General features: G+C 53.1%; 1 protein-coding gene across 1 annotated transcript; it reads right to left on the bottom strand.

Moving 5' to 3' along the window:
- Positions 1-86: 86 nt before the first annotated feature.
- Positions 87-1,467, bottom strand: Eva1b (eva-1 homolog B). The gene is made up of 3 exons (XM_006980066.4): positions 1,329-1,467; positions 937-1,095; positions 87-729 (listed from the first exon to the last, which is right to left on the bottom strand). The coding sequence occupies exons 2-3, from the start codon at positions 1,001-1,003 to the stop codon at positions 299-301; spliced, it is 498 nt and encodes a 165-aa protein (XP_006980128.1). The 5' UTR covers positions 1,004-1,095; positions 1,329-1,467; the 3' UTR covers positions 87-298.
- Between the last annotated feature and the right edge of the window lie 8,711 nt (positions 1,468-10,178).

Below are 10,178 nucleotides of genomic sequence, written 5' to 3'. Positions count from 1 at the left end.
GGGGTGCAACCAGCAAAAGCCCTGGGACTCCCCTGCAACGCTGGAGCCCGGGGGGCCGGCTGAATGAGAGACTGAGTCACTGAGACTAGCTTTCATTGGTCATTATTACCAGGAGGAGAAGGTGGGCCCCGGCATTCTTTTCCCACCCACACCTGCCCAGTGAAGAGTGCTTAGCAGGCGGCGATCCACGCTCAATAGCACCAGAGAATCAGGGCAGAGGCAGTTTGAGAACCCTGGGGCAGCATGGGTTCAATCCCATGTCCAGTACGCAGGGACCCATGCTGTGGGGTCGTGTGTGTCAATAATAGTGCATGCGGCCCAGCGTGCCCGTGGCCGTGGCTCCGGGCCCGAGCGTGCCGGTGCCCAGCAGATCTGGCTGCCCGGTGCGCCAGATCTCCCGCAGGATTCGCTCACGTTCCTCCAGCCGCTGCGCGCGCTCCAGCTCTTCTGCGGACGTGAAGACATTGACACTAAGCGGCCCGTCGGGCTCGGTAGACAGCTCCTGGCCCGGGAGTGTGTCATCGGGGCCCAGCCTCGTCATGGTGTCCTCATCCTCGTCATCCTCATCCTCCGGCTCCAGGGTGCTGCCGCGAGGGTCCCGGCGCAGGGCAGGGCCCCGGGGCCTCGGGCGAGGCGCACAGGAGATGCTGATGACTAGCAGGCACAAGGTCAGCAGCAGGCCGAAGCAGACGCCCAGCACGAAGTAGAGGCCGAAGCTCTCAGGGTTAGCTAGGAAGCAGGGAGCGAAGGTCATAGAGGGGCCCGACAAGCTGGAGTCGTCCCATCTGGGAGGGATCCAGGGTCTAAGCTTGGGGCACAGAACGGAAGGGCAGCAGGGGACAGGCATCTGGGGATGGACTGAGGGTGAGCATCTGGGAGCGGAGGGCTGCCTGGGTTATGGTGGACGGGCTCCGAGCTCCCAGGCCTGGCCCTCACCTCGGATGTGTGCATAGGCCGCCAGGCTGTTGCTGAGTAGCTCCATGTCCTTCCTCGGGGCATCCATGCTGCTGGGGCTCAGCTCGCCTGTCGGCCTGGGAGGTCAGCCAGGTCAGGTCCTCCAGGGCCCAGGGCGCTCACTCCTCGGGCAGCTCCACCCTGGGGGAGAGCAGTTCCCCTCATTTGGTCGCAGATCGGGGCTCTGCTAAAAAGTCCTTGCTCCCCTGCAGACGCCCCTTCATCCCGGGGAGCGGCCGCACACGCTCCGCCCCCTCGTGGGGTCCCCAGGAGAGGCCCAGCGCACGGAAGGACGAGGCGGTGCCCCCTCGGGCTCCCCTGCCGCCTCCCTCCTGCACCCCTCCGCCCAAGGGGCCTCGGCCCTGCTCGCTCACCGGTCAGCGTCCGTCCCGCTGCCTGCCCCCCGGCAGTTGCGTCTCCCCGGCGGCTGCATACACCCGGGCGGGGCCGCCCCGTCCGCCTTACTCGGTTCGCACCGTGGTGCGGCCGGACACGCCGATGGACCAGCCGGCGGAAAGTTTCCTCTGAGGAAAGAGGAGGGACGGGACGGGGCGGGGCGGGGAGGAGAGGCGGGAGGAAGAGCGCCTGGAGGAAGGGGAGAGGGGGCGGCCCCTGCTCCCCTACAGGAAGCCGCTGGGGAGGCCGCTCACAGGGGCCGCCCCCGCCAGTACTAACAACAACATCATTAGTTACTAAACATCCCCAAGGCCTGGGCGCCGGAGGTACCCTCCTTCCCCCCAGACGTTCCTCTTTTAAACCTACCAACCCCAGAACGTGGTTGTCATGAAATCTCCAGCTGAAGTGAACTGAGTCATAAAGATCTTGAAGAACTTTGCCACACAGTCAGAACTTGAACTCACAACCCTCTGGCCGTAGGGCGCAGACTCCAAACTACTCCCCCCCGTCCCTGGCTCCTCCTGTGATGGGGCGGGTCCAAACCCCTGCATCCCTCCGGCCCTTTCCTAGCCCCAGGGGAGTCAGCCGGCACCCCCACGTCCTCATTGGCCCTCCTGGGAAGAGAGGCTCGCTCAGCCCCTCCTCCCAGTGGCCTGGCTGAGTGTGTCCAGCTGCTGTGGTCACCCAAGGTTAATGATTGTGAGATTCGGCGGTGAGCCAGGCCCAGCACCCTGCAGACCCCAGCCGGGCCCCTGCCTCTGCAAGCGCCGGGGACATCTTAGCTGCCTTGCCCGCTGGACCTGCCCAGACTCACACGTGTGCTTCCACCTGGGCTCAAGGCTTGCACAGGATTTGGGGGGGGGGGGGCGGGTCCGGTCTGCAGCTGGCCTCTTCTATGCCTAGTCGTCTGGCCACCCCCCCCCCACTTCCCCTCCCTGTGCTGGGGGAGGCCTTCTTGGCGGGAATCTTGGGAAGGAGGAGGGAAAGAATGAGGAGAGGAAATTGCAGGCATAGCTGGAGGCGCTGCCTGAGGCCTGAGGGCCATTAACCCCCTCCCTGTCCAAGCTGCAGGACCCCCCTCCTGGACTCCCCCAGGCCAGCCTGGGTTCAAGTAGGGGGCAAGAGGAGACGGAGAAAGGGGCGAGCTGCCCCGCACCTGGGTGTATTTGTGACTGTTTAGTCTGCTCTGAGCATAGAGAGGCCCCTTGGCTCATGTGTCCTTACCTTCTTGCCTCTAATGCTGCTTCAGCGTTTCAGTGTGGGATGAGAACAGCCCCGCCGCCCCGCCCCCGCCCCCAGTAGATGCCTGGCCCCTCCTAAGAATGGAGATTCAGAATAAAGAGGTTAGAGGCCCTTAGAGGCTGTGAGCTGCTGAGGAGGTGGTGGATGGAGTCCATTAATGCCATGGGGAACATCTTGGGCAGCTCTTACAGGGACACCCCAGGTAAGAACTGAGTCCTGAGGAGAAAGCACCCATGACAAAATCGGGGGAGAGTGTCTAGGCAGGAACAAGGGACAGGAGCATGAGTGGGGTGCCTGGCTTGCAGACAGCTAGCATGCGTGGTGCAAGGGCATGGAGGAGGGTGACTGAGGTGTGAGACCACGCAGGAGCTTTCACAGATCGCTGAGGAGCTTGGCTGTCATTGTGAGTGAATTGACAGCCCCCGGGCTCTTAAGTGAGGGAGTGTCATAACCACTCTACACTTTGGAAAGACTTCCCAATTGGCTCAAGATGGGCTAGGCCACAGCAGGTCAGGAATGGAGGCAGAAAAGACAGGGAGCAGACTGGCAGGTATTGGGGCTTAACCCAGAAGGAGGGGGATGCAGGCTGTGTCCTGAAGAGAGTTCCTTTGTGGAGGTGGTGTGGAGTGAAGAGGAATTTAGCCTTGATCTTGGGCTGTGCAACCGAAGAGGAAAGTCTTGGGGGCAGCGTGTTTTTCTTGTTTGTTTTTCTCCCAGGGGGGGGGGGTGAGAGTTGGATTTTAGATTTCATATTCACGATACCCACTAGATACCTGGGTGTGGGTGTTAGAGAGGCAGGGATAGCCCCAGCGCCCAAATATCATTCTCAGCAAGGAAAGACCATATGAGTAGCATCCTGGGAACAGGTGGGTCACCTAGTTCAAGAGAACAGGGAGGAGGGAGTCTTTCTGGAGCCTGAGCCCTGAACACTGAAACTGAGGGGTCCTCTGGAGGAAGAATCTTCAACAGCAAACCAGAGAGGTTGGAGGAAAACCAGGCATGAGCAAGGATGTGACCCTTTGGGTTATATGGGGCTGAGAGGTAGAGTTAGGACCAGAATCAATACCCAGGCTGGGGCAACATTTCAGTATCGCAAGTGATGCCCGTGGATGACCATGGGCTCATCCCTGCTTCTCTAAGGCATGTGTGTGACTGGCTAGTTGGACACATAGAGAATAACTAGTGTTGGGAATGTATTGAAAACCATGGTCTGCCAACCACGTACGTGTTAGCGTGTGCTGCAGCTTAGCTTGTACAACAGTCTGTACCTAAGTTTGTGGGCACACACCTCTTCTCCGTGAGGGTCCATATGAATAGGCTGTGAGGTTTGAGACAGGCTTCTGCAAAGCAGTCTGCATCACTGTGCCTAGCAGATCTGTGTGTCCCTATCTGGGTTAGACGTGACTCAGCCTTAGGGAAACAGGCTATGCTGGAACAAGGGGAGTGTTGAGATGGTTGCTGGACCCTGCCGAAGGATGCACGCTGCTGGGATGCTCTACCTTCCATGGTGGTTAATCACGAGAAGTGACAAGGTGGCCCTGATGACTCTGAGAAGTAGAGAGCTATTCAAAGTTCTGGAGAAGGTACCGAAAGCCCTTGGCTGAGATGGCTGTCCACAGTGGCCGGCTGCCTGCCTCTGGCAGCCATAGTTCTGTGTGTGCGGCCAACTTGTTTCTCCTCTGTGGCTGGAATGTCTCGTGTCTGCCCATCTAGCCCGCATCCTGCCCATCCACCTGCGGATTCTGCCTGTTTGACCAGGACTCTTCTCCTCGCCTGGCCCTTGGCTTCTGGCTGGCCCATCTCTACCCTCCCATCTGCTTGTGAGATCAGGGATTTGTTGTCTTGGAAGGCCCAGAGAGGAAACAGGAAAGACAGGTCTTGGCAGGTTAGGGGGCTGAGGGATCCAGACTGGAAGAGGCCTGGGGGCCCTAGCTTCTCCAGCAGGGAGTCAGTCACTGCCTACTTCAGCCCATGGAGCTGGCCCTGGTTGCTCCACCCTGTGGTGGTATTGTGTTCCCCAAAATATTGTGCACCCTAATAAACTTATCTGGGGTCAGAGATGGAACAGCCACTAGATACAAAGGCTAGAAAATGGTGACACTCACACCTTTAATCCTAGCATTCCAGAGGTAGAAATCCCTCTGGATCTCTGTGAGTTCAAGGCCACATTGGAAATGGCCAGGCATGGTGACACATGCTTTTAATCCCAAGAAGTGAGCCTTTAATTCCAGGGAGTGATGGCAAAAACAGAAAGATGTATAAGGCATGAAGACCAGAAACTAGAAGCATTTGGTCTGGTTAAGCATTTTGGCTGGTTAAGCTTTCAGGCTTCTAGCAGCAGTTTAGCTGAGATTCATTGTGAATGAGGACTCAGAATCTTCCAGTCTGAGGAAACAGGACCAGCTGAGGAACTGGCGAGGTGAGGTAGCTGTGGCTTGTTCTGCTTCTCTGATCTTCCAGCATTCACCCCAATACCTGGCATCGGTTTGATTTAATTAATAAGACTCTCTAAGATTCCTGCGACACCACCCTCACCCTCAGATGTCCCCCACTAGAAGAGTAGGGTCTTAGAGAGGTGGGAAAAGGGGGTTCACTCAGGGCCTCCTGCAGCTTGTCAAGTGTCTCAGTGTCCCCATGCCCCCAGCGCCTAGTTCACTGGCTAGGAAGGAGATCCCGGAGAAAAGTTTGCTCAGGGAAGGGGAATGGTAATAGGTAGGAAATGCCCGCTGTCCCTGGAATCCCCCATGCAGTTTGTAAGGGGGCTCCCATTTGACAGAGGCTTAGAGGTGTCATGTTGCTTGGAGGGTCACATAGGTGCAAGCAGTGGAGCCCGGCTTTGAACTTGTGTAGAGACAGTGCAACAGAGGAGCCTGTCACAGGAAGACACTCAGCTGCCCTGCTGGCTGCTTCCTACTGGGCTCTTCATGCTCCGGAAATGAAACTCAGCTAGTGCACCAACTTCCATTTTGTCCTAGGCTATAAAGTTGGCATCTATGGGGGCTGGAGAGATGGCTCAGTGGTTAAGAGCACTGGTTGCTCTTCTAGAGGACCCGAGTTCAATTCCCAGCACCCACATGGCAGCTCACAACTGTAACTCCAACACCCTCATACAGGCAATAGCAATGGATACGAAATGAAAAAATACCATTTTTTAAAAAAAATGGCAAGTGGGGCTGGAGAGATGGCTCAGAGGTTAAGAGCACTGGGTGTTCTTCCAGAGGTCCTGAGTTCAATTCCCAGCAACTACATAATGGTTTATAATCATCTGTATTGAAATCTGGTGCCCTCTTCTGGCCTGCAGGGATGCAGGCAGAACACTGTATGCATAATAAATAAATAAATAAATAAATAAATAAATAAATATATATATATATATATATTTTTTAAAAATGGCATGCATTTGTATAGTGGTCTGTTGCTAAGAGAGGGACAGTCATGTGTGTGACTGATGCTGGAACATTGCTGCGGGGGTGATGTGTGTTGTGATTAGTAAAGTTCTGAACAACATGAAGTACAAATTCCTTCTACTTTATGCAGCAGTTAAGATTACCAAGAAATAGCCGGGCGTGGTGGCCTACAATCCATGCACTTGGGATCCAGAGGCAGGCAGATCTCTGTGAGTTTAAGGTCAGTCTAGTCTCAAAGCGAGTTCCAGGACAGCCAGGACTGTTAAACATAGAAAAAGCCTGTCTGAAAAAGTAAAACAAAATTCCCAGAAAACTCACCCTACTGTGTAGACCCAAATTCCTCCAGTTTATCTGTGAAATGGAGTTAGATTCCAGGCCCTGATAAAGTCCTTTCTCCATTGCGCATGATGTAGGATCTGCCTGTCTATGGGTTGCCTGGGGTCCCTGGCCCTCTACTCTGCTAATGGCAACCCCTAACTGGGACAATTTTCCTGATGCCGTTTATGGGTCTTGACATTTGACTTGGGGAGAGATGGTCACTAGTTGAACATGTGGTCGGTGAACAGGGAACCAGGCAGGGTTCCGGGAGAGCAGTGGACATGGAGTGAAGGCTTGGAGGAGGCCCGTTCCGAGTCTTCACCGACATGGGTGGGTGGCAGCAGGACATAGCAGAGAAGCCAAGGGCCAGGCCAGTGGGGAGAAACATTCTTGGCTTGCTGAGAATCAGGAGGAGTGGAGTGGGTGAGGGTAAGGTGGGGAGAATTTAGGGCCCTGCCTCTCATCACGTGTGGGACCACAGCCATTCACGGTTGTGATCACGGAAAAAGATGCACACTTGTTTTCTGTTGTGGTTTTATTTAGTGCTGGGGTTTGAACCCGGGGCCCCTCGTTCTACTACTGAGTAGCGCTGCAGTCCACCTTTCACTTTTGAGAGTTTCACTAGTGGCCCAGGCTTAGCCTTGAATTTGATATCCTCCTGCCTCAGCATCTTGAGACAGTGTCTCACTATGCAGCCCAGACTGGCACTGGGTTCAATATGTAGATCACACTAACCTTGAATTTGTGGCAACCCTCCTGCCTCACCCACCCAAGTTCACTGTGCTAGTTAGTTTTCTGTTGATGCCTCAGAAGCTGGAGTTATCTGAGAAGCGGGAAATGTCAACTGTAAAAACCCCCCTATTAGAGCTGGGCAGTGGTGGCGCACGCCTTTGACCCCAGCACTCGGGAGGCAGAGGCTGGAGGATCTCTGTGAATCTGAGGCCAGCCTCATCTAAAGCGAGAGTTCCAGGACAGCCAGAGCTACACAGTCAAAGCCTGTCTCGAAAAAAAAAAAACAATAACAAAAAATCTGTGATTTTGTTTCGAGGAGAGAGGTAGCTCAGCAGTTAAGAGCAGACTGTGATGTTTCTGAGGAGGTTTGAGAGGCCAGTCCCTCTTCTTGGCTGTTCATGTGCTGAGTGGTTTCTGGTCAGCCGTGATTAACAACTGAACCACTGAAGGGAAACCTTTGTTGTCCTGAGACAATTGGTGCTGCTCGTCTGAGCTGAGAAAAGAGCTGTGATTAGGAAGAAACTGGCAATCCTTTCGGCTGGATCTTCTGGGAAGGAAAGGTTCCTCAGCGTCAGCACACCTGAACTGTGTGTGGTTCAGAGGAGCCCAAGGCTGTACGTGGTGCTGGCAGCTGAACTTCTTGGAGTCTCTCAAGCAGTACTGGATTTGTTTTTTCTTTCCTTTTTTTTTTTTGGTTTTGGTTTTTTTCCAGGTTTCTCTGTGTAGCCCTGACTGTTCTGGAGCTCGCTCTGTAGACCAGGCTTGCAAAACAAAACAAAACAAAAACCAAAAAAACAACCCAATCAAAGAAACAAACAACAAACAAACAAAAAAACTGTGAGTTCAAGGCCAGCCTGGTCTACAGAGCAAGTTCAGGACAGGCTCCAAAGCTACACAAAGAAACCCTGTCTTGAAAAACAACAACAACAAAATTAACTTGAGGTCTCTAGTGATGGCTCAGAGGTTAAGAGCACTGGCTGTTCTTCCAGAGGTCCTGAGTTCAATTCCCAGCAACCACATGGTGGCTCAAAAGCATTTATAATGATATCTGGTGCCCTCTTCTGGCCTGCAAGCAGAATACTGTATACACAATAAATAAATAATCTTTTAAAAGGTTGACTTGAGTTCCTGGAGGTAAACAAGAAAAGGAAGGTCATGGTTTGTGCTGTATTTGTGTGTGAGGTTGACAGGGGGCAATTGCTCTGGCTAGTTTTTTGTTGACATAAGCTAGAGTCCTTTGAGAAGCAGAAACCTCACCTGAGAAATGCCTCCATCAGACTGACCTGCAGGCAAGCCAGGGGGGCCTTTTCTTGATTGATGTGGAGGGGCCCCGCCCACTGTGGGCGGTGCCACTCCTGAGCAGGTAGCCCTTGGGGAGTATAAGAAAGCAATCTGAGCGAGTCAGAAAGCAGCATTCTTCCATGGCTTTGCTTCCCTTTCTGCCTCTAGGTTCCCGCCTTGACTTCCCTTAAGGATGGATTACAGATGAAAGACGACATAAACCCTTTCCCCGAAAGTTGCTTTTGGTCGTGGTCTTTGTTTGTTTGTTTTTCGAGACAGGGCTTCTCTGTGTAGCTTTGGTGCCTTTCCTGGAACTCACTCTGTAGCCCAGACTGGCCTCGAACTTGCAGAGATCCGCCTGCCTCTGCCTCCCGAGTTCTGGGATTAAAGACATGCATGCGCCGCCACCGCCTGGCTTGGTCATGGTCTTTATTAGAGCAATAGAAACCTAACTAACAGTCACTATGGCAGGCCCTACATCTGAGCCTCATTAGTTTATTTTGTGTTTTGCCTGCACGTCTGTGCACCATGAGCCTGCCTGGTGCCCAAAGAGTTCAGAAGAAGAGGGGTCTCATCCCTCTGGAACTGGCGTTTAGACAATTGTGAGTCACCAGGTGGGTGCTGGGAATCAAACCTGAGTCCTAAGAACAAGCGCACTTAACAGCTAAGTCATCTCTTCAGTTCTGTTTTCTCGTTTATGTTTATTTATTTATTTTTGTTTTTTGAGACAGGGTTTCTCTGTGTAACAGCCCTGGCTGTCCTGGAATTGACTCTGTAGACCAGGCTATTCTGGAACTCACAGAGATCCACCTGCCTCTGCCTCCACCTCCCAAGTGCTGGGACTAAAGGCATGTACCACCACTGCTCGGCTTTGGTTTATTTTTTGAAAAACAAATTTATGTATATGTGTCTATGTTTGAAATGTGTGTGCAATGCTTGCAAAGGCCAAAAGACAGGATTGCATCCTCTGGAGCTGGAGTAACAAGCAGCCATGAGCTACCTGATGTGGATGCTGGGAACTGAACTCAGGTTCTCTGCAAGAGCATCAAGAGCTTCTAACTGCTGTGCCATCTCTCTGGCCCCTTCTTTGACATCTTATACATGTCAATATAGTGTATTTTAATCAAAAGCAGTTAAACTTTATGCTTTTGAGACAGTTTCAGGCCTCTGGGGATGACCTTGAACTTTTGATCTCTTGACTCCACTTCCAATGCTGGCATTACAGGGATGGGACCAATTTATGTAGTTCTGAGGATTGAACCCAGGACTTCATGTATGCTAGGCAAGCTACACCCCCAGGCTTCACTATTTTACTGGCCTGAACTCACCATATAGACCAGGCTGGCTTTAAAATCGCAGCGACCAGAGATCTTGGATTATAGGCCGATGCCGCCGCACCTGGCTATACCTAAGTTTTAGATGGTTCCCTCTAGTCCCTGTGGCACCTGACTGTCACGGGGAGGAAAGAGGGAGCTGGGGACCAGAGTGTTGCCACTCACAGTGGAGTTGAAAAGTGGTCTGATTACAGGGCAGAGTGTGAGAGACAGACACGTGCCTCATCCAGCACAGCTCTAAGGACAGACCTAACTGGGGTAGCAAGGGAAGGAAGAAAAGACAGACAGATGGACAGAAAGCTGGGGTCAGGTGCTCTGGGCTCTTAGATGAAGAAACTTCAGCTTGCTTATTATAGAGAGTTGGAAAAACAAAAACAAAACAAAACCTGAAAATTAGTAAAGGATAAACAGTCCCAACAGATCAGTAAACCAGAGAAGGGAGAGATGGCTCAGAGGTTAAGAGCGCTGACTGTTCTTCCAGAGGACCCGGGTTCAATTCTGAGCACCCACATGA

This window comes from Peromyscus maniculatus, chromosome 2, assembly GCF_049852395.1.
Source record: "Peromyscus maniculatus bairdii isolate BWxNUB_F1_BW_parent chromosome 2, HU_Pman_BW_mat_3.1, whole genome shotgun sequence".
Classification (NCBI taxonomy): domain Eukaryota; kingdom Metazoa; phylum Chordata; class Mammalia; order Rodentia; family Cricetidae; genus Peromyscus; species Peromyscus maniculatus.
The sequence above is the reverse complement of the archived record's forward strand: the minus strand, read 5'-3'. Positions and strand labels throughout refer to the sequence as shown.

Bases quoted from the DNA above. Each gene is read 5' to 3' on its own strand.
- Eva1b (XM_006980066.4), bottom strand. From the start codon at position 1,003: ATGGATGCCCCGAGGAAGGACATGGAGCTACTCAGCAACAGCCTGGCG. The intron at 730-936 runs GTGAGGGCCAGG...CCTGCTTCCTAG, and splicing joins GGCCTATGCACACATCCGAG to CTAACCCTGAGAGCTTCGGC.